Source organism: Oryctolagus cuniculus, chromosome 3, assembly GCF_964237555.1.
Source record: "Oryctolagus cuniculus chromosome 3, mOryCun1.1, whole genome shotgun sequence".
NCBI classification, from domain to species: domain Eukaryota; kingdom Metazoa; phylum Chordata; class Mammalia; order Lagomorpha; family Leporidae; genus Oryctolagus; species Oryctolagus cuniculus.
This window is the reverse complement of record NC_091434.1, coordinates 20239190-20264614: the sequence shown is the minus strand read 5'-3', so window position 1 is coordinate 20264614 and position 25425 is coordinate 20239190. Positions and strand designations below refer to the sequence as shown.

At 58.8% G+C, this 25425-nt stretch overlaps 3 protein-coding genes across 18 annotated transcripts; 1 reads left to right on the top strand and 2 right to left on the bottom strand.

Moving 5' to 3' along the window:
* The first annotated feature begins 4689 nt into the window (after positions 1–4689).
* Positions 4690–7928, top strand: ZFAND2B (zinc finger AN1-type containing 2B). 10 transcript variants are annotated; one of them, XM_070070171.1, is made up of 10 exons: positions 4690–5254; positions 5375–5451; positions 5703–5797; positions 6015–6146; positions 6251–6402; positions 6635–6727; positions 6804–6864; positions 6949–7016; positions 7199–7293; positions 7635–7928. In XM_070070171.1, the coding sequence occupies exons 2-9, from the start codon at positions 5397–5399 to the stop codon at positions 7269–7271; spliced, it is 729 nt and encodes a 242-aa protein (XP_069926272.1). In that variant the 5' UTR covers positions 4690–5254; positions 5375–5396; the 3' UTR covers positions 7272–7293; positions 7635–7928. The 10 variants fall into 10 exon arrangements, with proteins under 10 accessions (XP_069926272.1, XP_008257416.1, XP_008257417.1 ...); XM_008259194.4 differs by having other exon boundaries at positions 4706–5254; positions 5378–5451; positions 7433–7928; XM_008259195.4 differs by having other exon boundaries at positions 4707–5254; positions 5378–5451.
* A 123-nt stretch (positions 7929–8051) lies between these two features.
* ABCB6 (ATP binding cassette subfamily B member 6 (LAN blood group)) lies at positions 8052–15292 on the bottom strand. Its single transcript, XM_008259198.4, has 19 exons — positions 14410–15292; positions 13972–14109; positions 13563–13743; positions 13304–13405; positions 12930–13113; positions 12210–12331; positions 11625–11734; positions 11396–11461; positions 11149–11274; positions 10915–10991; positions 10765–10828; positions 10581–10666; positions 10336–10393; positions 10029–10133; positions 9171–9345; positions 8965–9077; positions 8646–8740; positions 8496–8564; positions 8052–8328 (listed from the first exon to the last, which is right to left on the bottom strand). The coding sequence occupies exons 1-19, from the start codon at positions 14956–14958 to the stop codon at positions 8217–8219; spliced, it is 2532 nt and encodes an 843-aa protein (XP_008257420.3). The 5' UTR covers positions 14959–15292; the 3' UTR covers positions 8052–8216.
* A 339-nt stretch (positions 15293–15631) lies between these two features.
* ATG9A (autophagy related 9A) lies at positions 15632–25367 on the bottom strand. 7 transcript variants are annotated; one of them, XM_051848126.2, is made up of 17 exons: positions 25183–25361; positions 24740–24800; positions 24163–24220; positions 23608–23739; positions 23446–23489; positions 22506–22570; positions 21669–21830; positions 21346–21487; positions 20402–21150; positions 20163–20316; positions 19881–20060; positions 19247–19495; positions 18914–19092; positions 18689–18806; positions 17766–17988; positions 17485–17630; positions 15632–16609 (listed from the first exon to the last, which is right to left on the bottom strand). In XM_051848126.2, exons 4-17 carry the CDS (start codon positions 23708–23710, stop codon positions 16604–16606), a joined length of 2520 nt encoding a protein of 839 aa, XP_051704086.1. In that variant the 5' UTR covers positions 23711–23739; positions 24163–24220; positions 24740–24800; positions 25183–25361; the 3' UTR covers positions 15632–16603. The 7 variants fall into 7 exon arrangements, with proteins under 7 accessions (XP_051704086.1, XP_008257423.1, XP_008257425.1 ...); XM_008259201.4 differs by lacking the exon at positions 24740–24800 and having other exon boundaries at positions 25183–25367; XM_008259203.4 differs by lacking the exon at positions 24740–24800 and having other exon boundaries at positions 24163–24217.
* Between the last annotated feature and the right edge of the window lie 58 nt (positions 25368–25425).

The following is a 25425-nucleotide window of genomic DNA, read 5'->3' as shown; positions in this document are numbered from 1 at the left end:
TAGAGGGTGAACCAACGGCAAAAAGAAGACCTTTCTCTCTGTCTCTCTCTCTCTCACTATCCACTCTGCCTGTCAAAAAATAAAAAAAATTTCAAATAAAGTGCATACGCATGATTTTTAAAATGATTTGTAATTTATTTGAAAGGCAGAGTAATGGGGAAAGGGAGAAATCTTCAATCTGCTGGTTCACTTCCTAAATGTCCACAGTGGCTAGGGCTAGGCTAAGCTAAATCCGGAAGTCTGGGGAGCTCCATCTGGGTCTCCTGCATAGGTGGCAGGGGCCCAGGTACTTTAGCCATCCTCTGCTGCTTTCCCAGGCACATTAGCAGAGAGCTATATCAAACTTAAACTGGTACTTCGATAAGGGATGCCAGCTTTGCAGGCAGCAGCTTAGCTTACTGTGTCACAATGCCAGCCCCTACATGATTATTTTAAGATAAATCACTGGGATCGGCGCTGTGGTGAAGCAGGTAAAGCCGCTACCTGCAGTGCCGGCATCCCATATGGGTGCTGGTTGGGGTCCGGCTGCTCCACTTCTTCTTCTTCTTCTTTTTTTTTTTTTTTTTGACAGGCAGAGTAGACAGTGAGAGAGAGAGACAGAGAGAAAGGTCCTCCTTTGACGTTGGTTCACCCTCCAATGGCCGCCTTGGCTGGCGCGCTGCGGCCAGCACACCGTGCTGATCCGATGGCAGGAGCCAGGTACTTATCCTGGTCTCCCATGGGGTGCAGGGCCCAAGGACTTGGGCCATCCTCCACTGCACTCCCTGGCCACAGCAGAGAGCTGGCCTGGAAGAGGGGCAACCAGGACAGAATCCATTGCCCCGACCGGGACTAGCACCCAGTGTGCCGGCGCCGCAAGGCAGAGGATTAGCCTAGTGAGCCACGTCGCCGGCCTTCGGCTGCTCCACTTCTGATCCAGCTTTCTGCTGTGGCCTGGGAAAGCAGTAGAAGATGGCCCAAGTCTTTGGACCCCTGCACGCATGTGGGTGATCTGGAAGAAGCTCCTGGATCCTTGCTTCTGATTGGCCCAGCTCCAGCCTTTGCAGCCATTTGGGGAGTGAACCAGCAGATGGAAGATCTCTCTCTCTCTCTCTCTGCAATTCTTTAAAAGACCTTAAGTCTTAAAACAAAAACAAAAACCAAAACACACACACACACACACACACACACACACACACAAAACCCACAGTTCCTAGTATGGGTTAAAAATTTGAAGAAGAGCACTCAACCCTGGAGGCTGCAAAGAGACGATGCGTCTTTGGAGAAGCATGAATAAACTCGGGATGCTATCAAGGAGGAAGCTGGGAAGACAACTGGCAGCATGGGCCCCAGTAGGAGCCTGGCAAAGTGGTACCCGTAGGATAAATGCCTTATATAGTCTTAGCTGCTGTATGCCGTTACAGGATCCTCCCTTGGTGTCATCCATTCACTGTTAGGATGACCTAAATATCATAAAAGTCATCCTTGATTTCCCTTTGTGACAGTAGCTGTCTGTTCTTCTCTGACATACTAATTAGAAATTTATCTGTGCGCATGGCCACCCAGTGAAAGCCTACATTTCCCAGTTTCTCTGGAGCTAGTTATGATCATGTGACTAAATGCTAGCCAATGTAATTTTCCCAGTAGTGATGCCTGCAAGTTGAGGGGCAAGCCTTCCAGTGGTACAGGTATGCCTTCTTTTTCCTTTCCTGTATTCTGCTACCTGGAACAAAGACTCCTTGGGAACCACACAAGCAAAGGTAATACCTGAAGGATGGCAGAGCAACGAAGTATGTGTCCAGGTCCCACACTGGTACTGTCCTATCAGCCCTGGGTCATTACACATAGAAGACATCAAATTTCTTTTCTGCTTATGTCACTGCTATGTTGAGTCCTTGTTACAACAGCTTAACTCATATCTTACCTACCACCCTCTTCCACCTTAAAAAAGTGGTGAGTATTTTTCTTAAGATTTTATTTATTTATCTGAAAGTCAGAGTTACACACAGAGAGGAGGAGAGGAAGAAAAAGAGAGAGAGAGAGAGAGGTCTTCCATCCAATGGTTCACTCCTCAATTGGCTGCAATGGCCAGAGCTGCACCAATCTGAAGCCAGGAGCCAAGAGCTTCTTCTGGGCCTCCCATGCGGGTGCAGGAGCCCAAGGACTTGGGCCATTTTCTACTGCTTTCCAAGGCCATAGCAGAGAGCCACGTCAGAAGTGGAGCAGCTGGGACTCAAACTGGCATCCATATGGGATGCTGGCACTGCAGGTGGTGGCTTTACCTGCTACACCACAGCACAGGCCCCGTGGTGGGTGTTTGAAGGACTAACATCTGGTTTTAGGTGCATGGACTTTAAACTATACTCCCACATGGGATGTGTTTGTCTTTGTGTTTTCGATCCAAAACCCAGCAGGCTGAGAATCACACAGAAGGTCAGAGAGAAAGAATTCTTGCCAGTGACGTGTGCTGTGTAGATTAGATTAAACCGTATGAAAATGTTGTTTTTGTAAAAAACGGTCAAATGTTCGCAATTTCATATGTTTGAAACTAACAGAACTGACGCAGGTTTCACAGATAGCAGAGTCTGGGAGTTCATGACTGGCAAACTCTTCAGTACTTGACCTTTCTAAAGGGGACCGTGCCAAAAGCTGAATCCCCATGGCAGAGACCCTCAGGGGCACGGCAGGACAGACAGTCACATGCGTATCATTAGCCTGAGTTTAGGTGGTGACCGGAGATTCTGACAAAGCCAGAGCGAGGCGCTGACTCCATAAAGTGAGGCCAGCGAAGCAAAGGCACTAGGTCATAGCTTTCCCGGGAGCTGCAGACTTTGGGAGGACGTAAGGGACAGACGAGCTACAAGACTAACCTCCAAATGAGAGTCCATGAGCTGTAAAACTTTCAGGTAAACCTCTTTAAAATGTTTTTCATTTGAAAGGCAGAGAGCGCGAGAGCGAGAGCGAGAGTGAGAGAGAGAGTGAAAGAGAGAGAGAGAGCAAAAGAGAGAGCGAGAGAGAGAGAGAGTGCGCTTCCATCTGCCAGTTCAGTGCTGCCTTCACTGCTTTACCTGCTGCCTCCCAGAATGCACACTGGCGGGAAGCCGCATGAGAAGCAGAGCCCAGACTCAAACCCAGGCGCTGGGATATGAAAGCAGGTGTCCAGTGGTGTCCTAACCGCTGTGCCAAATACCTACCCTCAGCCTCTTTCTATGAGTTCCCTGTGTCCCATCAGACAGAACATTGAAGACAGCAGTCTCTTTGCTGCCCCTCAGAGAGTATGGCACGAGGGCAGTAGGGCAGATTCCATGGTTCATACTAAGAACATATTAAGAGGGGCCGGCGCTATGGCACAGCGGGTTAGCACCCTGGCCTGCAGTGCCGACATCCCATATGGGCACCGGTTCTAGTCCTGGCTGCTCCTCTTCCAATCCAGCTCTCTGCTATGGCCTGGGAAAGCAGTAGAAGATGGCCCAAGTCCTTGGGCTCCTGCACCAGCATGGGAGACCCAGAAGAAGCTCCTGGCTCCTGGCTCCTGGCTTCAGATCAGCGCAGCTCCAGTCGTTGCGGTTACCTGGGGTGAGAACCAGCGGATAGAAGAACTCTCTCTCTGTCTCTACCTCTCTCTCTAACTCTGTCTTTCAAATAAATGAAATAAATCTTTAAAGAAAGAAAAGAGCTTCTTAAAAAAAAAAAAAAGAACACATTAAGAACACAAATTCTCTTGGCCTTGATTCCTAATTCCCAGGAAAGAATATGATTGGGCAAATGCAGCAGTTGCACCTGGGGCCCTGTGCCGCATCTGCCAGGCCCATCTCTGACTTCAGCTACTGCTTCAGGCTTCTTCTCTTATTAAGACCAGACCTCTTGTTCTTTTTAATAGGCCCAGTGTTTGCTCAGGCCCAGTGTTTGCATCTCAGGGTTTTCCTTAAAGCTTCTGTAGCGCAGACTACTTGCACAAAGGTGCATCTGGCACAGTGCAGGGCTTGGCCCATGACCCCATCAAGGCAACTGGGTACAGTCAGAGCTGGGACGAACCTGCTTGAGGAACCAGGAGACAGGCTTTAGAGTTGTGACTGTGTAAGAAGCAGACACAGAGGGAACAAGAGCCAAGAGTTGGAGATGGACGGAGAGACAGAAAGAGGGGGAGAAGGGTTCCTCATCTCCAGCTGTGGCCTGGCTTCCCTCTCCATTCTGGAGGACACTGTTCAACTCCGAGCTCATTTCACCTGGTTACTCGTCCCCATCGGCAGACTCACGGGGAGACGGAGCGTGACCAACCCTGGGCAGAAGGGACCTCAGACATACGAGAGGTAAAATGTGCTGAGCCTAGAAGGCCTCAACCCAGAGCTACTTAGGGTAAAGCAGGAGGACTCTCACTCCTAATCCAAGAAACACTAAGCACTGAGAATATTCTAGATTTTTTTAATTCAAAGTATGGCATATGCGCAACTTGTCTGGATTCCCTCAGGTGCTTTTACTGTATGAGGAGCCCAAGAGCCCCGGAATCTGCATTTTAAGTTGAGCCCGTAGGTAATCTGAATTCGCACTGGAGTCTGAGAACCACACTGCTCAAGGCACTGCCGGGATCCAACAGAGCAAGGTGGATGCGTGGATGCTGTCCCGGCATTCCAAGGGTATTCATGCATGTGTATGTGCGCACGTGCCTGTCAGCAGACTACTATAATGAGGTTAATATGCGTGCTGGAATAGCCACAGGGAGGTCGCCTAGCAGGTGCACCTCGTCCAGACAGGAGATTCGGGAAGTCTCACAGGAAGCGCCTCAAAGCTGAAATCTGGAGGCACCTGCACTGCAGAGAAACATGGGGAGTTGTCAGCCCGTAGACGGTAAACGCAGCTTTGGCTGTCAACGAAGAAAAATGACCAGAAGATGCACAGAGAGGGGAGGGGGCAGAGAGAGAAGCGGGCCAAAGACCGAATTGTAAAAGACTCCAAACCATCTCATTTCCTCCGACCCTAAGATTTCACCTGCGCTGGACTTCGTCAGCCCCTTCGCCCATCCCTCAGGCCTCAGGGAGACCTTCCGCGGAGCTGAGCCCGCGCCTAGGACTGCGGAGCCGCCACTCCCGCCGCCTCAGCGCTGCAGCGCCCCGCCCAGCGGAGCCAGGAGGGGCGGGGCGCGGCTCCGCCGGGACCGCCCCCTGAGGGGGCCTGGATACGGCGCAGGGCGCGCCCGCTTTGCGTGGTGACGTCAGAGCGCCCGGGCTGGCGCCGAGGGAGGAGTGGGAGCCGAGAGCCGGCAGGCGCTGAGACTCCGGTAACCCGGGCTGGGCGGGGGAGAGGAAGGGGCGGGGCGGGGCGCCCCTCGGAGTGTGGAGTCGTGGTCGGACCCGGAACGGGAGCCCTAGAGACGCTCAGGACTCGCCGCTTCTCCCAGCAGGCTCCTGTCCGGCCCGGCGATGGAGTTTCCGGACCTCGGGGCTCACTGTTCCGAGCCAAGCTGTCAGCGCTTGGGTGAGGGCAGGGCAGGGCGGGAGAGGGCTTGGAACTGCAGGTGGAGCGAGACGGGTGGGCTCCGGGGCTGGAAGTACCAGGAAAGGGCGGGGCGCGAAGCCGGGGGCGGTGGCCGAGGGGGCGTGGCTAAGGAGATCGATCGTGGAGTCACGCAGGGTGCAGCGTGGGGCGCACCGGCGGTGTTTTCCTTCCCTGGCGAGGGCAGGACACCGAGGTCCCGCCGGGCCTGCAGTCTGACCCCCTCCCTGCAGATTTCCTGCCGCTCAAGTGCGATGCCTGCTCGGGCATCTTCTGCGCAGACCATGTGGCCTACGCCCAGCATCACTGTGCATCTGCTTACCAAAAGGTGAGGGGGCGATCCCGAGGGTGGAAGGGGGCGGATGGAGCGTGCACGCACAGCCCCCCGAGTCCGCTTGCCTCGCGCGTCCTCTCCGTGTTCTCCTTCCTAAGGCTCAGTCAGTGCTGGGGAATATTGTGTCTTCTTGTGCATTTGTCTGGGGGCATGTCCAGGTGCTTTCGGGACGAGGGAGTTGTTGCGCTGATTCCCACCCCCTTGACTGTAGGATATCCAGGTACCGGTATGCCCACTCTGTAACGTGCCGGTGCCTGTGGCCAGAGGGGAGGCCCCCGACCGCGCCGTGGGGGAGCACATTGACAGAGACTGTCGCTCGGATCCGGCACAGCAGAAACGGAAGGTGAGCGGGTGGGGGGGGGGGCGACCCTGCTGGGACGCCTGCGCGGCGGACTTCTGTAATGCGGGTGGGGTCTGAGCAGAGACAGAGTTTCCCCTTCCCCTCAGATCTTCACCAATAAGTGTGAGCGCCCCGGCTGCCGCCAGCGGGAGATGATGAAGCTGACCTGCGAGCGCTGTGGCCGAAACTTCTGCATCAAACACCGGCACCCACTGGACCATGACTGCTCTGCGGAGGGGCGCCCGACCAGCCGGGCAGGGTAACGGCCACCAAGTCCTCTATTTGCCTGTGGCACTGTCTCATCCTTTTAGAACAGACTCAGCCTCTGTCATTGCAAATTAGGAACCTTCAACCCTGTCCCCAGTGGCTGGGGGGGGTGTCTTTTAGCTTCCGGTGCATGTTTGTCCAGGCTGCAGAGCAAGTCCCTCCCTCCCCTGCCCCTGGGGGAAGCTCCTTCTTGGAGGTTTGCCAAGAGCGTCTCTTCCCTACAGACTGGCCGCCATCTCCAGGGCACAGGGCCTGGCCGCTTCTGCCAGCACCGTCCCCAGCCCGAGCCAGACCTGGCCTTCCTCTACTCCCAGCAGGTAGGCCCGCCCATTTCTCCTCCCCTCCCTTTCCCCTTCTCATCTCTGATCTCAGCCTCTTGAATGTCTGCCATAGAGCCACAACCCAGTCTCCATCCCGGACAGCCCCTCCAGTGGTTGCTTTGCAGAATGGCTTGGTGAGTTGGGCAGAGGTTGGATGGACAGGAGTCCCATGCAGTGCTTCAGCCCTAAGGAAACTGGTCTTGTCTCTCCCTTCGCAGAGTGAGGATGAGGCTCTGCAACGAGCCTTGGCATTGTCCCTGGCAGAGACCAAACCCCAGGTCCCCAGGTACCTCCTCTCTGCTGAAAGAGGGTGGGCCGTGGGCAAGGGCTGTTTGGAGGGAGGTGGGGCCGCTCTGACCCGATGCCAGGTCATAGTTAGGACACGAATACCCACCGTGTGAGGCTGCTATGGGGATGGAGAGGGTACCCAGAAGGGCTCAGCACTGTGGCGCTTGACATGAATTTTAGATGTCACTGTTCCTCGTCCCAGTTCTCAGGAGGAGGAAGACCTGGCTTTAGCACAGGCACTGTCAGCCAGTGAGGCAGAGTACCAGCGGCAGCAGGTGTGAGCCGGGGTGCAGATGGGGTCCTGCCCTGGAGGGAGGCAGAGGGGTGTGGGTGTGGGTGTGGGTGGCGCATGTGTGTGCTTGGGGGAGGGGGAGGGGGTCTTCTAAGGGGCGGTGGTTCTCCTTTTGCTTTCAGTGTGCCTCCAGCCCATGCTGAGCTCTGAACTGAGGGCTGTCCCCTCATCTCCTTGACTTCGCACCCTGTCTTCCCTTCTTCCCCTCTCCTTGCTCCAGGCGCAGAGCCGCAGCTTGAAGCCATCCAACTGCAGCCTGTGCTAGGGCCCTGGGCTTGGGGAGGGAGGCTCAGCTGAGGAGGACTGTGGCCCTCACATCTCTAGGGTACACAGGGAGAGGAGGCCCCGAGCGGCCTGGAGTGCACAGATAAGCAGGAGTGACAGATGGCCTCCAGGGAGCACCAGGCCCGTGGAGATAAGACTGCAGAAGGCCCTGCGAGCTCTCTGGCGGCAGGGGACAGCGGCGAGGAACCATTCCCTGGTCGGCCCCTCCACGGGCACTGAGCAGGCCCCACTCTCGGCCCCCTTCATGTCATCCCCCTAACCCCGGGGCTGCCCCGCTATGTAGTGGGCAGGGAGGGGCCTAGAAAGAATAAAGGATCTAAGCAGACAATAAGACATCCAAGTGCTGTGTTTCTTTCTCTTCTCCAGCCCCGAACAGAAAGTCTTGTTAAGAATGTTCACCTGGCTCCAGGGTGAGCCCACTGCGATGGCCCCCAGCACAAAGCCACAGTCACTGCACACGGGCCACACGTTTATTTCCCCCCAAAAGGTGCTTTTCTGAAAGGTCCCTCTCCCTCACCACTGCTAGCACCAAATCTCAAGACCAGGGTGACATAAGGCTGGGCAGAGGGGTCTATCTTATTCCCCTCTGAGTTAGCCTTCGGGAGAGGGGCCACACGCTTGTCACTGTGCCGTGGCCTGGGGCTCGCTGTCTTCAGAGGCTTCCTCCTGGCCCCGCTGCTGCAGCTGCCACATGTCTGCATACACCCCACCTCGGGACAGCAGAGCCTCGTGCCTAGGCAAGGAGGAAAAGCGTCAGCCCGACCACAGGCCTCCCCCAAGGCCTGGCCACCAGCCTGCAGAGGACGGGGAGTGGGCACGGGAGAAGATTCTGGAACTTCACCCGCTCTCCATGGAGCCCCCAATTCAGAAGCCCTGCCCTTTGCGTCCTGACTCTCTTACTGTCCTCTCTCCACGATGCAGCCGTCCTTGACGACAAGGATTTGGTCAGCATTGATGACGGTCGAGAGCCTGCAAAGCCAGAGATCGGTGTCCTGCTAACCCCTGGGAAACAGGCCACAGCGCCGGCTGCCCCCTCCTGTAGTCCCGTACCTGTGTGCCACGACGATGGTGGTGCGGTTGGCGCAGACTTTGGCCAGAGAAGCCTGGATGGCCCTCTCATTAGACGTATCCAGCGCTGACGTTGCCTATGGAGAGAGCCTGGGTAAAACGGCTCCTGCCTCGCACGACCCTCGAGGGAAGGAGGAGGCAGGCTGCCAGCTGAGACCTAACTGCTGGGCCTGACAGCTGTTGAGTGTCTAACACGGACTTGTGCTGTCTGTCCAGGTGGGAACTGGCGCCCAGCAGGGATGGTTCGGGCACACATGGGGCAGAGGTGTTGCGGGCAGGGGAAGGCTGCCCGAGGCATCACCTCGTCCAGCAAGATGATGTCCGGGGCCTTGAGAATGGTGCGGGCGATGGCGACGCGCTGCTTCTCGCCTCCACTCAGCTTCAGACCCCGCTCGCCCACCTGCGTCTCGTACCCTGGGGATAACGCCGGCCTCCCTCAGTCACGAGCAATAAACTTGGCTTCTGTGACCTGAGGGGCAGGGGCGCGGCGTCCGCAGAGGAGCTCACCTTCCGGGAAGCCCAGGATGGCGTCGTGGATGCCCGCGGCCTTGGCAGCAGCCTCCACCTCGTCGTCGTTGGCCGTGACGCGGCCGTAGCGGATGTTGTTGGCGATGGTGTCGTTGAAGAGGACCGTGTCCTGGGGCACGACTCCGATGTGGGAGCGCAGAGAGTTCTGGGTTACCTGAGGCCGAGAGACCGTGTGTGCTGCCTGTGAGATTCCTCCCAAGCCCGGCGGGGAGGCTGAGCTGGCAGCAAACACCAGGGATGAGAGGCCCCGGGGAAGAATCCTGTGGGCGCCACCGCAAATCCCGACTGGGTGGACAAATCACTCAACAGCTCTCTTTCTGCATCTACACGAAAATACACAGGGCTGGTGCTGTGGCACAGCGGGTTAGGCCGCCTCCTGCAACGCAGGCATCCCATATATTGGAGCGTTGGTTTGAATCCCAGCTGCTCTGTTTCTCAGGCAGCACCCTGCTAATGGGCCTGGGAAAGCAATGCAAGATGGCCCGAGTACTCGGGGCCCTGCCACCAACGTAGGAGAGCCGGATGGTGCTCCAGACTTCTGGCTTCTCCCTGGCCCAGTCCTTTGGGGCCGTTTGGGAAAGTGAAGCAGTGGATGGAAGGTCTGCCTCTCCTCTCTCTGCCACTCTTTCAAATAGATCAATCAATCTTAGAAAATCCGCCTTCTCTACGTGCTTCAGCTGAGTGCACCTTGCGCGGCACACACAAATCCTCACGGCTACACTGCTCCTGGGATAAGGGGGCTCACATGGTGTCAGGAACGGCTTCTACTCCCAGGACGCCCAGCCCCTGCCATTCTCCCACACCTGGACCCCTGAGTCTCCTCCCCAGGCACCTTACCTGGGAAATGTCCTGCCCATCTATTCGGATGCAGCCCGAGTTGATGTCATAGAAGCGAAAGAGCAGGCGCAGGACGGTGCTCTTCCCCGCGCCAGACGGGCCCACCTGGTGCATTGGAACCAGAGGGGGAAAGTCTCAGGCCCGCTGGCTTTGGGGGTTCTCTTCTGAAAGGCCACCAGCGGCCATTCCATCCTTTTGCCTGTCATACTGGGGCTCTGACCCCACAGCCTGGGTCGTGTGAGCCACCGTGGGCACCGAATGAGGGAAGCCTGCGGGGTCTGGGCTGAGGGGCAGGGTTTCCTCTCACCAAGGCCAGCGTCTGTCCAGGCATCACGGTGAAGGACACATCCTGCAGGGTCTCCCGGCTGCAAGGAAGGGTGGGCGTGGTCAGCAGGCCCCTCCCATCACCAGAGCTACAGGTGGACTCTGCCCTTCTCTGCCCAAGCTCTCTTCCAGGCACTGGTGGGCCAAAAAGCAGGCATTCAGGGCAGGGAGGCAGCGAGCAACTGGACGCCGAGAAGGGAAAATGCAGGCAGAGCGGGGAGCGCTCACCCGTCCGTGTAGCTGAAGTGCACGTTCTCAAACTCGATCCGGCCCTTGTGGAAGTGAAGGGGCCCCGCTCCAGGAAGGTCTTTCACCTGGGACAGTGCCACCAGTGTGCCTGGAATTACTGGCCTGGAAGCTTCCAGGCACAAGAAACACCCGGACCGCACACCCTGCCCTGGTCTTCACTCACTTCTGTCTCCTCCTTGAGCAGGTCGAACATGTTCTCCATGTCGATGAAGTTGGTCTGGATCATCCTGCAAGAAGGGTGCAGGTGGGGCTCTGCTGAGGAGCCGGGGAACAGCAAGGCACCCGGACAGGTGCGGGCCAGGGATCCGGTTACCTGTAGTAGGTGCCGAACCAGTTGAGGGGCATGTACAGCTGGATGATGTAGGTGCCGAACAGCACGAAGTCCCCGACCTGCGGAGACCCAGGGGAGCCCGTGGTGTCACTCACTGCAGGCTACGCTTCCTATCATCCTGCCCGCTTCCCACCCACGAGTCTGGGGGCCCACACGGAGATGCTGGGCCCCGCCTTGCTGCTCCCCCAAACTCTCTCTTCCCTGATTCGGCCTCACCTGCAGCTTCTGCTCACTGACGAAGTAGGCACACAGCAGGGAGCCCGTGAGGAGCCCGAGCCCGATCACCAGGTTCTGGGTCTGATTCAGCAAAACCAGCGAGGCGCTCGACTTCCACTCCAATTCCTGGGGCGATGACACAGGAGGGAGGAATGGCCCGGACATCCAGGCCGGCGCCCCCCAGCACCCGGGCGGTACCCCCAGGCCAGCTCACTGCTCTCAAGAGACTTCCAACTGGCACCCTCACCTGATACTTGATGATGGCCTCGCGATAGCGTTCCACTTCGTAACTCTCGGCGTTGTAATACTTCACCTGAAGGGAGTTCAAACTCAGGGTCCGACCAAAGCAGAGCATGTGCACTGGGCTGGCTCCCTCCAAACACCCAACCCCTCCTCGATGTCAGGCCTTGCACACAAACATTGCCGATGCCCGCTGAGCCCAGGCCACACTCCTCCATGCCTCCAGGCCTCCCTACCGTCTCAAAGTTCAGCAGAGAGTCCACTGCACGTGCGCGGGTGGCGTTCTCCTGTGTGTTCATACTACGCCGGAACTTGGCTCTCCATTCAGTGACCACAATGGTCAGGACTGGTGGAAAGTTGACAGGAGGGGGCAGAGTAAGACCCCATTCCTGACAGCGGAGGCCAGAGTGACTGTCCACTCCCTGCCATACACAAGCTAAGCCTCCACTAGGGCCCAGGGACTCAGCCTTAAGCTCGCTGGGAGAACAGGCCGTGCCCGAGACATCGACACAAAGCCACGTGGGTACAGAAAGTCTTTGGCGAACAAACCAACCAAGGGGAGCCACGGCTTCCTATGCAAATGAGGTTCCTTCCCGCCCTGCAGCCACAGCGGGGACTTAACGTGACAAGGATGCCCTGCCCTGACCCTCCATCCAGGTTAAGCCAAGATTCGACCTGACACAGGACGAGACCCTCTCGTCACAGGGGGATCAGCAGGTGCCTCTTCAGGCTCACAGATCTGCAGCCTCGCAGGTGGGGCAGCCGGGTGGAGCGGGGTTCCTGCCTACGGGAGCCCCTCTGGAGTTCAGGGGGGCACTCACAGAGGTAGAGGCTCATGCACAGGAACACGATGAGGCCAAACCAGGCGTTGAAGAACATGCTGAAGTAGATGATGCCAATGATGATGTCCGCCAGCGTGGGTAAGATGTTGAACACCAGGTAGCTGAGAGGGCGAGTCAAGCAGAGAAGGGTTTGAGGGCTTAGCTCCAGCAACCCTACCTCCAGGAGCTTCGTGTAGTGTTTCGTCTTTGACAAAAATCAGCAGCAAGTTGGAATTGATCTAAATACCACTCAACAGGTGGATGGCTAAGTAAACCAGAGCACGCCCAAACTGCAGGTTTCTCAGCATCAGGTGTAACAAACGAGGGAAATCCCCGGGCACGGAGGAAACCCAAGCTCCACAAGGTCCTTTGCTGGAGCAACTCTGGGCCAACACCTATGTCACAGCATCATTCTCTTTTAGGGACAGCCACCCCAACATCCCATCAGTCCTGCGCTTCTGCACAGATCTCTGTAAAAATGCGAAAAGGCAGAACTCAACACGCTAAACAGGTTGGGCAGCTCAGAAGTGAGTTGAGTTCAAAAGAGGTTTGTTCAGTCTGTGGGTACCTGAGTTGTTATGACAGCCTAGGAACGCTAATCCTATAATTAAAGGGGGAAAAAAAAAAAAAACAAGGCTTGGGGGGCAGCTGCTTAGGCTGGGTCTATGCTGCTTCTCCTGACAGTAAGCCCCACCCCTCCCGCCCCCACCGGCACTGTACCTGAGCAGCCCAGTGACACTGGACGTGCCCCGGTCCACGATTCGCAGCACCTCCCCTGTGCGGCGCGCCAGGTGCCAGCGCAGCGAGAGCTCGTGCAGGTGGGAGAAGAGGTGCAGCTCCACCCGCCGCGAGGTGAACTGCTGCACGCGGATCCACAGGAAGGTGCGCAGGTTGCTCACGAAGCCTGGGGGAAGTCAGGGGAGGCCTCAGCGGGGGCAGGGGGGCTGAGAGACCCAGAGACCAGTGGCCCGGCACTTGGATGAGAAAGCTCTAAGGGCATGGAGATGCCTGGGGGAGGAACGCCTGCAAAGGACGACGGCGATGCCCGAGAGAGGGGGCCCGAGGCCAAGCAGGGTGACTGCTGTCCCTCGTACCTGTACTGCCGGTGCCACCCCCCTGGAGGAACTTGAGAAAGACGTAGGTGATGACCGTCCAGGTCAGGGAGCTCCAAGGGGCCTTGTTGGTCAGCAAGTTCACTGTGGAGAACACGAGTCAGAGTCTGCCTACTGCCCCCAGGATTCTCTTCGGGCTTCAGCCACAGCCTCTTTCTGACTGCCCCACTCTCCGTCCCACTCCCTAGGGAAGGGCGCCTCAGCCTCCAGCGGGCTGAGCTGGCCCCCTCCTGCCGCTCACCAATGTCCCTATAGAAGATGGGGACCAACACATTGAGTGCCCGGTCCAAGCCCATGAGCCCCAGACAGATCAGCACAACCAGCTGCAGAGCGGGGCTCCCTCGAGGCCACAGGTAGCCACTCAGTAGGCGCAGCTTCCTGCCGAGGTCTCGCCAGGTAGACTGCTGGTCTGTGGACCGAACCTGGCATGATGAGAGACACAGGGGAAGGGCGCTCGGAAGGGCGGAGGTGCACCAGCCGGGACCCCTCTAGGGAAGAATGCGTGGTGCTCCAGCTGTGACCCTTCAAACCCACCGGGGAGCTCTAACAGGTCACAAACTGAGCTTGGACAGGGAAGTCATCACGGTGCGGGGAAGGAAAGATGACAGGCGGTGAAGTGAACAGAGGCCAGGACTCAAACTGAGGCTTACCTGGCTCCTTTCTGTGTCTTGGTCCTCATCATGAACTTGCAAGGTGTAGGACAGGGGACGGAGTCCGGGGGCCCACAGCCCCAGGACAAACAGTCCTCCGGACACCACATACCGTAGTACCCACAGGCCAAACTGAACCTAGAATCAAACAAGTGTGGGTAGGAGATCATCGAGGGCCCAAATCCCACCGTACAGTATTCAGAGACTTGAGTACTTGAAGTCCTCAGGGGCCCAACTCCTAACAGGCTTAAAAAAAAAAAAACCAACCAAACAAAAATAAACACATACCACCTACAGTGACTCAGCACACACCCGCCCCACCAGCTGGTGACAGCCCCACCCTTCTTCCTTTTCTTGGAGAACCGGGACAAACGGACATGCACTATTCTTCCCCAGCCCTGCCCTCAGTGCCTCCCCTCACCCCGCGAGGCCTCTCACCTGCTGGTCCAAGTTCGCCCTTGCCCACCACCACTGCGGGCTGTTCCAAGACACCAGAGCCAAGTTCTCAGCAGCAAACGCCACAGACCAGAGGAGCAGGAGACCCGGGCTGTGCCTGAACTTGATCCAGATGCCCATGGCCAGACTGTGCCGTGCCTGGCTCCGTTCCACCACAAGCAGCCACAGGCCACAGGCGCTGGCCACACTTTGCAGTATGGAGGCTAGCAGTACATAGCTTGGCAGCGGGGCCCCCCGGGCTGTACCCATCCGGCCAAAAAGGCCGGCCAGGGGCAGCGCCACCTGGAGCGTGGCCAGCAGCAGCTGCAATATGTAAGGAGCAACGCGAGGGCCGGCGCCCCAGGACAGCGCGTCAGCGCCGGCGGGCCGCTCCCGGCGCTTGCAGGGAAGGGCCAGCACCAAGGCCAGAGCCCCCAGGGCCAGCAGCGTGGAGGGCACGAGCGTGAAGAAGAAGCAGGGACTCAGGCCGTCCTGCGCCCAGGCCGGACCCACGGGCCCTTCGGCCTCGCAGTAGTTGCCTACAGCCACCATGGTCAGGCGTGGCAGCAGGCAGAGACGGCGAGCGCTGAGGGACCGGAGACAGGGACCGGTGGCTCTGGGAAGGGCACGGATGCCAGCGTGCCTCGGGTCATAGATCCGCCGGGCCCTAAGCCGCTGGGGTCGCGAGGAGGAACGCACGTGGACCCGGCCACACCGCCCACTCGCCTCGCGCACGCGCCGCCGTCACGCACCCACGCACGGCACGTACGCCGCCTCCGATTTTTCCCCCCTCGCTCGCGGCCCGGGCCCCTCCGGCCAAATCCAGGCCCGCAGGAATGAATGTTCGGCGTTCGACTTGCTCTGCCCTCTACGCTGGCCGCCCCGCCCGCCAGGCCCGCCCCAGCCCCTACTCAGGGTCCCCATTGGCCGAATGTCTCCAAGGGGGCGGGAGAATCCCGCACGTGAGGAAGGCCGGCTTGAGGGGCTGAGCCGGCTTGGTCACGTGCTCGGGGCGGGAAATCCAACCGCAAGACCGGCCAGGGACTTCCACCTCCACTGAAGCGGGGGTCGGAGATGGCCTTGCACCAGCTGGCCGCTTGGTATGCCCAGGAGCTGGCATGCTCCTATTTTCCTGGATTCCTGCCCCATCCCCAGGCACCTGGAGGGACTCACATGCACCCCACTCTCACTCCCAAGGTCCTGAGTGACTCAAAAAGCCGTGCGACCCGGTCAAAGTCCCTTCTTTATTGAGGGTTATCAAGCTGTACACGGTTCCCACCCCACTCGCAGTTCACTGTCCCCTCAGTGCACCAGGGCTGGACAGGGAGTAGGTCAGAGGGTAGGAGCTGAGTCCCAGCATGCAACGCGGTAGCCCAAAGCCTGGGCGACGCCCCTGCATCCCCTGCGAGATGACTGCGGGATGTGGGCCAGAGCTTTTCCTGCTGGGTTGTAGACAGCCGAGGTGGCGCTCTAGCCCTGTCCATCCCACGTGCGGGTGGCGAGGGGCACGGCAAGCAGCAATGGGGGCCCAGGAAGGCCTCGGTCTCCCAGGGGCCCATCCTGGAAGTTGGAGAGGGCAGCAAGGAATTCCCATCGTGCTCCTGCGATTTGGAAGCCTTCCTTCTTAGTGTCAAAGGTGGTGAGAGGGGAGCTGGAGCTAGGGCCTCCACCCCAACGGCGACGGGCGAACAGAGGGGAGCAAGCAGCACACACATGCCGTGATGTGCAGGAAGCAAGAGAGGTGAGCTGGCTGCAGCACTGGGCGAGAACTGGGGTGAGGTAAGGGCCACAGCCTGAGCTGCTCATCTACGCAGGGTGGGGCGCCCTGCTCCACAGTTGGCACAGCTTCGCCCTGGTTGGCAGCTTCTGTGGTGGGCAGCTCCCTGGAGACTTGCGGGGGTGGGTGCAAAGGTGGCAGTACTGGGGCTGGGGACCAGTTTCTAGCACCACACTCTGAGCCAAGGGGGTCCCGGGGCTGAGGCTAGACTCGCGCGTGCCCCTGGTTCCTAGGCCCCAACTTCCTCTCCTGGGGCTGTGGCAGGCCCACCGTTGGCACCTCCCTTGGCCAGGCACGGACACACAAACACCACACACGTGGAGCCAGGCAACACTCAGAGGACTTCCCGTGGCAGGCGGATGGGACCGCAGGGCAGCAGTGGCCTCCATCCTGGGGCACAGGGACCTTCCTCGGCTTTGTCTATACCTGAGGAGAGAAGACCGATGGTAATGGAGAGCAGCCCTCGGCAGTCCGCGTGTCCCATGGAAACCCAGAAATAAAGGAAAAGGATGCATGAGTCCCATCCTCCTTGTGTCCTGCGACTGTGACACCAAGGTGCAGATAGTTATCTGGAGCTAGAAAGAAGAATTCTTTCTGTACCTCTGCCTGGCAGTGTTCAGGGGGCTGCTTCCGCCTGAGGGCGGCTTTGTTGTCGTGTTTCCGGATTCTCTTCCCCTGTTCCGTAAATTCTTGGTCTTACCTGTTCTTATTCCGTGGCATATGCCATATAAGCAGTTAACCCTGATGCAGCCAAGTACAACCTTCGTAAATTCTAAAAGGCTATTACCACCTGCCCATGCTCTGTTCTCGGGGCTCCTCCAAATAGCATTAAAATGCGGGCTTCTGCAACGACCACTTTCCAACAGGGAGCGCCCACGCCCGCACTGGGTACCACCTGCGTGGGGAGTTTGGGAACAAGTGCAGGGCATGGTGTGTCCACTCTGCGTTTTCATTGGCAGTTACCCCTCAGAGCCCTGTCCACAGATGCAGGTTGTCAGGGAGGAGAGATGAGGAAGCTACGTTCATTTCTGGCGAGTTAAGACTTGGGGAGTGTTTGGCAATGGCAGGAGAAAGAAATAAATCTGGGTTAGGAAGAAAAAAAAAAAAAAGCAAAGACAGGGAAAGGAGGTGATTCTTAGGGAGGCTAGTGGAGAGTCCAGCCCCGGATGGCGGAGCTGGCCGCGGAGGGAACGGGCGTGCGCTTTGTGGGTGGTGGGGCACCTTACTTCCCCCTGGCGCGGCTCCCTCAGCCTGCAAGCCGCTACCCTGCGGTGCTCAGCCGTTCTTCCAGAAGCCTTTACCTTGTGCACCTGCGGCGGAAGCTCATCCTCCGAGCCTTCCTCGGGCACGGGCTCAGGGTGCCTGGATGCCGACTGCCCGTCTTCAGCCCACCCTCCAAGGGGCAGCCGAGAGAAGTGAGAAGGAGCCCGGGGCACCGTGCCAGGATCTGGAGAGACAAGGGGCACAGACAGGAATGAGAAGGGTCTGGGGGGGTGCTGGGGGCGCGGGGGCCAGCCTCCTTTTGGGGGGTCTCAAGAACCACCCTCCTCTAACTGCTCTTTCCCCAGGACCCACTGGATACCTGTGATGCCTCCGTAGCGCCTCTGGAAGCCCCCATGCAGGGCAGTGGTCTCGGGTGCTCCGGGCCGGGTTGCGGCACAGGGGTAGCTGGCAGAGCGGGGGATGGGTTGGGGCGCCCGGGCCCCCTCCCCTGCTTCCTCTGGGGCACTCTCCCCACTCTCATCACTCTCCCGGCGGTGCCACACATGCCGCTCAGGTTCAGCCTGGGTCTGCTGCTTGTGGAGCTGGGAAAGAGAGGGGCTCCTGGGTTGGGGACAGGCTGTTTGTCTGAAACAGCTGGCCCCCACCCCGGTGTCGGCCAGTTTCCGCTGCTACTGCCTCACCTAGAATCTTTGACCCAGGTCACCTGCCCTGTTAATGGCGTGCAACAAATCTAACTCACGTGGCTTACGTTCTCAGCAGATCCCTGGCAAAACCTGTATATAGGCTGCAGTGGCCCTCGTGTTACCTATCCAGGTGATTCAAGAGCACGCTGAGGGTCAGAGTGCCAGACAGGTCCTGGGGACATAGTGGTGCACAAAACAGACCACAGTGCTTGCCCTTGTGGGGCTCCCAGGCTGTTGCTGGTGGCTGGAGGAGGACAGACCATAACCAAAGAAACAAGGAAGGCAGGCGGCACATCAGATGGTGCCAATGCTCTGGAGAGAAACAGAAGAGGAGGATTCTGGCCAAGGAGGCTCTGGCTGAGGGAGGGCAGAGGTAACAGCAGAGGTCTGAGGAAGAAGACGAGGCAGTCATCGGGGCAGCTTGGGGAGGGGGATTCTAGGCGGGGAAGACCTCGGCGGGGTGCGGGCCCTCAATGTGAGCATCCCTGGCTGGAAGCCACTAAGAGATTGTAGGTCACAGAGCAGGTGGAACCTGCTGGAACCCAGGCTCTGCTTGTCTGCCTCTAAGCCCCCCTCCACGTCCCAGCTGCCCACTCACCTGGTGCATGTAGAGGGCGTGCAGGCTCATCTCGGTGGACGCGTATTCAGACAGCACCAAGCTCTGCAGCTGTCCTTCCCACACGCTGCTCCCGGAGCTGGCTGTCCTGGCGTCCACCCTGTGCCTCCCGGCAGAGACACACAGCGGACGTCAGCACCTCTGAGACCCATGCCAGCTGCAGGGGGCTGCTGCCCTGCCCTCCCGCCTTGGCCCACCTCTACTCACCCAGAGCCCGTCATGGTGCTAGGAGCCCGGCCTGTGGGGCCCTGCCCGGGCTGCAGAGGGGAGAAGGAGCGAAGGGCAGAAGCAACCTCAGCCCGGTGCCTGGAGCCCTGCAGGTCCCTGGGCAGTGGGGGGCCCCGGCAGGATGAGCCGGCCACCACGTTTGCAATAAGGCTCAGGGGCTATGAAAGAAAAGGGGAGAGTAGAATTCTCAGGGCAGGAGAGAGACCTTGGGATGCCCTGGTGTTCGGCGCCTCAGGACCCAACGGGACACCCAGGAAGACGCCTTCCACCCCACGCCTGGTCCTCAGTTCCCTGCCCAGCTCTGCGACACACCTCGGACTCTGACTGTAAGGACTGGATGGACGTGAAGAGCGCATTTTCAGGGAGCAGACCCCCTTGGGCAAGGCTGGCGGCGGCTCCGTCCCGCTGCACCTGCTCCTTGAGGAAGCCCAGGAAGGCTGTGCTCTCACGTGGTGGCTGCCAGCCAGGGTTGGTGATGGCAAAGTGCATGAGGGACAGCTCTGTCTTCCCATCCTCGGCTTGCTGGTACACCGAGGCCTCTGTCTGCCCACCAGACAGCCACTGCGCAAGAGAGACCGACCGCGGTAAGCAGGACTGCCCTCTTACAGGGACCCCGCGTGCACCTTTCTCGCAGCAGGGAGCCCTGCCCCGGAGGACAGAGACCGCAGTGTGTCGCCGTATGTGCCCCGGTGCCCACCCCACCAGCAGCCAGCCACATGCCAGGGTTCGTTGCTTGCACTGTGCTTTTCTCAAGGGAGCGTGGCCCGTCGCGCACATTAGGGCTGAAATCCAGCCCAGGCTCCTGGTTACCAGCAGTGTGTCCCTGGGGCAGGGCTGCCTTCCTGTGGCTTGTGGGCTCAGAAGGGGTGCCGTTTTGTACTTTGCCCAGAGACGCTGTTGAGGGCAGCAGCATCCCTGGTCCCCTGTCTCCAGTCTCCGCCAGTACCTGCGGGTGCCCGTGCTGGCGAACATCCATCTGAGCAAAGGAGCAGGTATCGCCAACGCCGACGACCTCCACGGTGAAGTTGCGGAAGAAGTCTATGATCTCCAGGGCCCGTGGGCGCAGGCAGAAGATGAGGATGAGGGGTGTGACGATGGGGCTCAGCAGCTCCTCCAGGATGAACACCTAAAGGGTAGGGGGCAAGGTCACGGAGGGCAGAGGGAGCGCGGCCCTCACCACCGAGCTACCAGCCGGTCTCTAGCAGGCCCTAACTCCAACTCCACTCACTGCCTTGTACTGGAAGAGCTGGGCAAACTCGTCCCGGGTCTGCGAGCGGTGGGCATTACCCTGCCAGTGGTCAGGCATGTAGTGGATGTGAGCGAGGATCACGCGGAGCAGCTGCTCAGGGCAGAACACCATGTGCTGGTCCGGGATAAAGGACCTGGTGGGATCGGGGTCCTGGTGAGGGGCTGAAGCCTCCCCTTGGCCTGCGAGCCTGCTTGCTCCCACCTGCTTGCCCTGCCCACCTGCACACGGTCACCGTGACCCCCAGGAGCGTGACGGTGGTCAGGACATGCTCCACAGCCAGCACGTCCTCGTCGTAGATGGTGAGGGCGATAAGCACAGCCAGGATGGAGCCGGCGAAGAAGGCGCCGTTCTTGGCGAGCAGGGTCAGCAGCGGAGACAGGAAGCAATTCATGTACTTGGAGGCGGGCTTGTAGCCGCGGTTGAGGCGTGACTGCAGCTCGTGCTCCAGCTCGTTGAAGTGGCGGAGGTAGCAGCGGCCATAGAGCGACCAGCAGCGGGCTCCCAGGGCCCCGGGCTCCCGCTTCAGCACCTCGGCATAGCTGAAGAAGGCGTAGAGGATCTGCCAGATGAGGATGAGGGGGCACAGCAGGAAGTTGGCGATGCCAATCCACAGGATGCGGTTGCTGAGGCGCTGGGCCAGTTCTAGCCTTTGCCCTCCACGTTTGTACTCAGCCTTGAGGCTCCATTCATTGAGAAAGAGAGAGCCGGGGCCCCAGAAGAGGATCAGCTCAAAGTTGTACTTGAGGCCGCGGGTGAAGAACACGGCCTCCCCGAGGCCGGGCAGGCGGAAGCGCAGGGGCAGGAGGGATTTGTTCACCAGGGCCACCATGTAGTTCTGGAAGCGGAGGATGCGGTGGTAGATGTCCAGCTCGGTGAGCTCACGCTTGTGGATGCAGATCTGGTGCTCCTTCTGGGTCTGCACGATGCGGGCCTGCACTTCCTGCCACGTGCAGTACGGCAGGGCAGACTGCAGGGTGGAGGGGACAAACGACAAGGTGTGGAAGGTGGGCTTGTCGTCGCGACCCTGTGCCCAGCTTTAGGTGTGAGACTTAGGGGGTCGTGCGCTTAGACTCGCCAGTGACAGGCAAGGACACCTGATGTCCAGGAATACCCCCAAGACACCTGAGGCTGTGGCGCTAACTTCCCCCCTCCCCAGCCTTACCATGGGGATACGCAGGGCATGCAGGTAGAAGGAGTGGATCTCCCAGTAGCAGCAAATGTTGTAGATGAACTTGATAAGTCGGTGGATCCAGAAGACACCAGCAATGACCAGGATGGTGATAAGGGAGCCGTTTTCCTGAATCCTGGTGTGGAAAAGGAGAGGCGGGGAGGCCCTCAAGGGAGCAATCTTGGCGGACATGCTGCTCTCTGCCAGGCTAAGCCCAAGCTTGGGTGCTGGGGTATGGGTGCCAACCTCAGGCTCCACCCCCACCCACCTGCTGGCAGAATCACAGGTGTTGGTGTTCCTCTGACCTTAGCCCTTACCTGGCACTGCAGACTTGGGCAGGTAAAAAAGCATCTGGCAGAGTGACTTTGATAGGCTCGGTAGGGTGAAGACTGTGGTTCACCATCTTGTTGGCAAATAGGATGTCATAGTCCACACAGCTGACCAGGAAGGTAGTGAAGGCAACCACAAAAAGGAACTGCCTGGGGAGTTGGGAAGAGAGACTCAGGCACATCAGTGAAATAAAGTAGGGCAACAGAGGAGGGTGGCAGCAGACTGGGGACAAGGAAGGGGCTGGAGAACTCTTCATGGACCCTGGCTACTGCCAAACCTCATGGGGCCTTCTCAGGCCCGAATCAGCTCCTGTTTTCCGCTCTCAGCCCCAGGCACCTGCTTTTCTCACTGCACGGCCATCTCTGCCATGGCCCCTGTACTCTCTCACAGGTTTCACCCTCGTGGTTCTGAGCTGCAGCCCCGGTTGCCTTTTGAGCACTCCCCTTGGGGGTCCGCACTCTTCTTACTGAAGGAGGCTTCCCAGCCCCTTTCCTCTTTGGCAGCACCATGTGGCTCCTCCCTCCTGGAAGGCTCCACCCAGCAGCTGGGACGGAAGCATTTTCCTGAAGTCAGCAGCTGGCATCTCGGGGCCCACCTGATTGAAGTCCGGGCATTCCCCCGGAGCTCGGACTGAGTTCTCCTTATGGGAGAGCCGGTATTGGGAAAGCTCATTTAATAAGAAACTGGGGCTGTCCGTTATGGTGCCACACCCAGTTCCAAAACTACAAAGGTCTGCAGAGTTTTGAACCTGGGACTGAGCTGGCAAGTGGGGCCGGGGTGAGGACAAGGAGATGGGTTCTTCTGCTACACTGTCTTGTACTTACATGAGCTCGAATACCTCCCCAATGAGCATACACGTGAAGCCATTCTTCTGGTGTAGATTATAAACGTGCAATTGTTAAGAAGAAACGACCAGCAAAGGCAGCGTTAAGAGCACAGGGTTTGATGTCATAGCTGAACTTAAGTCCTCATTCTGTGACTTTCCAGCTGTGTGGCTCTGCCCAAGTTCCTTCACCTCTAAGCTTTTGTCCATAGTGGTAGCTTAGGAATGATTACACCTGTCTCATCAGATTATTAGGTCTGAAATAACACACGTAAAATATCTAACACAGAAGAGACACTGAATGAGTCAAAAGACATTAATTATCACGATTATTAACATCTCATCAAACAGGAGGCTCACCCTTAGTTCCCTTATAAATGAACACCACAAAGTGCACGCGGGCAGTAGCTCTCGGTAAACGTGGGGCATCATTATTTTTAATTATTTTTTAATTTTAATTAATTAATTTTTTTTGACAGGCAGAGTGGACAGTGAGAGAGAGAGACAGAGAGAAAGGTCTTCCTTTGCCATTGGTTCACCCTCCAATGGCCGCCGTGGCCGGCACACATCGTGCTGATCCGAAGGCAGGAGCCAGGTGCTTCTCCTGGTCTCCCATGGGGTGCAGGGCCCAAGCACTTGGGCCATCCTCCACTGCACTCCCTGGCCACAGCAGAGAGCTGGCCTGGAAGGGGGCAACCGGGACAGAATCCGGCACCCCGACCGGGACTAGAACCCGGTGTGCCGGTGCCACAGGCAGAGGATTAGCCTAGTGAGCCGAGGTGCCGGCCGCATCATTATTTTTCACGGTCATTATTTCACCAGCCTCAGGATGAGCTCCATTTCCTCCTCCAGAGATCAGAGTGAAACCCACTGTGGCCTCCCATCAGGGACCTGACTTAGGGAGAGGCTAAAGGGCCCCGGCACAGAGACACAAAGGATATTCGAGAGAAGAAGAGGTCAAGGTTTTCAATGTGGTGCCAAGGGGCTGTGGACACAGGAGCACAGATGTCAGGGACCTGAAGCAACCCAAGCCCCTCGTTCCCCCAGTGCTCCCTCAGCTTTCTCCCATGCCCCGGCTCTGGCTGCCGCGCCCCAGGACTCACACTTGCTCCCCTCAGCAACGTGCACCAGCAGGTCCTCCTCCCCAGGGGGTGAGTCGCTGTAGGAGGCCTCTAGGCGCTGGTATTCCGTGTCAAACTGCGCCATCACCGCCGCCCCCTGGCCACCCGGTCCACCTGCCAGTGACAGGAAGAAGAAACCCTGATTCAGACCCAGGTGCCCCTGCATGCTACCCTGCCTCCCAGGCCAGAAGAAGAGAGACTCCTTGCGCTTTGTTTCTATACCACCCTCAGCGGCTCAGAGGCAGAAGAAGGGAAGAAACCCAAGCAAACAGTAAGTTTAGGGCGTTGGAGGCCTTAGCTCTGGCCAGCCATTCCCAGAGTCTTCACTGGGTGCCTACAGTGCCTTTCTGATCTGAATTCAGCATTTGCCCCTGGTGTTAGGGGGAGGGGGGCGAGGGCTGTGGGGTGGGGGCTGTTTCATCTTCTAGTCAGTGGAGGGTCCCTCCCTTTACCCCTTCTGAAAGCCTGGTTTCCCCAGAAACTAGCAGTTTGGAAGCATTCTGTAAGCAAAGGTTTGAGATAAGCACATGGCCCTACCAGCTCCATGGACAGTGTCTGCTCCACTCCAGCCCTCGATGCCCTGGCTCTGCCGCTGCTGGAGGAGAAGGCATCAGGCCCCAGAGGGTGGGGAGAGGGGCCAGAAAGGAACCCAACCTTTCCCCCCACCCAAGAACCACCAAGAGGAGGCCAAACCTGGGCAGGAAGCCTGCAGCCGGGGAAGAGGCACCCTTCCAGCCCAGGGCTAGGGGCACTTCGTCCGGCTATACTAAACAGGGCCACTCATTCAGCTCCAGGACCCCAGAGAGAAAGTCACTGACCCTGTAGAGACTGAGTCATTACCGCTCTGAGGCCAAGCAGCCCCCCTGGACCGCTCCTCCATTGCCTGACCTTGGCTTTGGCGATCAAGACCTGCTTCTCGGGGCCCACACCCCCCAGGGAAGTCTTCTGAAGAGGACCTCACTGGTCACCCCATTCCCCTGTGTCCACAGCACCAAAGACTCAGCAGGCGGGCAGAGCTGGACAGGAAGTCCTGACTCAGTGGACACTCCAGATCCTGGGTGGATCTGTGAGCTCATAGGATCCTGGAGCCGGGCAGGGGCGAGGTGGTACTTACCCAGTGAGGGTGGGCCCTGGGGACTGGGGATCCTGGCTCAGCCTGGCCTCGGTGGGAGTCCCTGGGTTAGTAAGAGCCCTGCTCTTCAGGAAACTTACCACTCACTGGGTCTGTGTAGACCCAGGGCCCATGGAGCCCCGGCAGGCAGGGCCTGGGCTCGGGGGTTCCGGCCGATGATGGGGGGATCGAGGCGGTCCTACAGCTGATACCCTGGCCGGGCTGGGCTGCCTCCCTACACCCAGCCGCCGAGACCCGAGCCCAGCGAGCCCCAGGGTGGCCCGGCCCCGGGCCCAGGGCTCGGTTCCCAACAGCGGCCAACCTCGAGCGCGGCCCCGCCGCCCACGCGCGCCCCCCAGCGCGCGCGCCCGCTATCAAAACATTTCGGCTGCGCGCCCCCACCCCGCCCGCGGCGCCCCTTCCCCCGTTACCCGCCGCGAGCTCACCTAGGGCTCCTCAGGCCCCCCAGGCCAGGCCCAGCCCGGGCCTTAGAATTTCAATAACCGGTCTCGCGTGTCACCTCAGGAACCGCGACCCGAGCGATTCCTGGGCTCTCTCTGTTCGGCCCAGCTCGGCCTGATCCGGAGCGCTAGGCCCGGCTTCTGCTACTCACTGTCACCCGCAGCCGGCCTGGCCAATGAACATAGGGGGTGGAGACACGACGGCCAATTCTCGGCTCCGGGGGCGGG

What these genes read in the sequence shown, in the direction of transcription:
- ZFAND2B (XM_008259191.4), top strand. Translation starts at nt 5,397, where the DNA reads ATGGAGTTTCCGGACCTCGGGGCTCACTGTTCCGAGCCAAGCTGTCAG. An exon ending in GCCAAGCTGTCAGCGCTTGG is followed by an intron (nt 5,452 to 5,702) that starts GTGAGGGCAGGG and finishes CCCTCCCTGCAG; the next exon opens with ATTTCCTGCCGCTCAAGTGC. An exon ending in CGGCACAGCAGAAACGGAAG is followed by an intron (nt 6,147 to 6,250) that starts GTGAGCGGGTGG and finishes CCTTCCCCTCAG; the next exon opens with ATCTTCACCAATAAGTGTGA.
- ABCB6 (XM_008259198.4), bottom strand. Translation starts at nt 14,958, where the DNA reads ATGGTGGCTGTAGGCAACTACTGCGAGGCCGAAGGGCCCGTGGGTCCG. An exon ending in TGGTTCGGCACCTACTACAG is followed by an intron (nt 10,829 to 10,914) that starts GTAACCGGATCC and finishes CCCTTCTTGCAG; the next exon opens with GATGATCCAGACCAACTTCA. An exon ending in CACTTCAGCTACACGGACGG is followed by an intron (nt 10,394 to 10,580) that starts GTGAGCGCTCCC and finishes CCTTCCTTGCAG; the next exon opens with CCGGGAGACCCTGCAGGATG.
- ATG9A (XM_008259201.4), bottom strand. Translation starts at nt 23,710, where the DNA reads ATGGCGCAGTTTGACACGGAATACCAGCGCCTAGAGGCCTCCTACAGC. An exon ending in TTGACCTCTTCTTCTCTCGA is followed by an intron (nt 22,571 to 23,445) that starts ATATCCTTTGTG and finishes TAACAATTGCAC; the next exon opens with GTTTATAATCTACACCAGAA. An exon ending in GCCAGCACGGGCACCCGCAG is followed by an intron (nt 19,496 to 19,880) that starts GTACTGGCGGAG and finishes TCTCTTGCGCAG; the next exon opens with TGGCTGTCTGGTGGGCAGAC.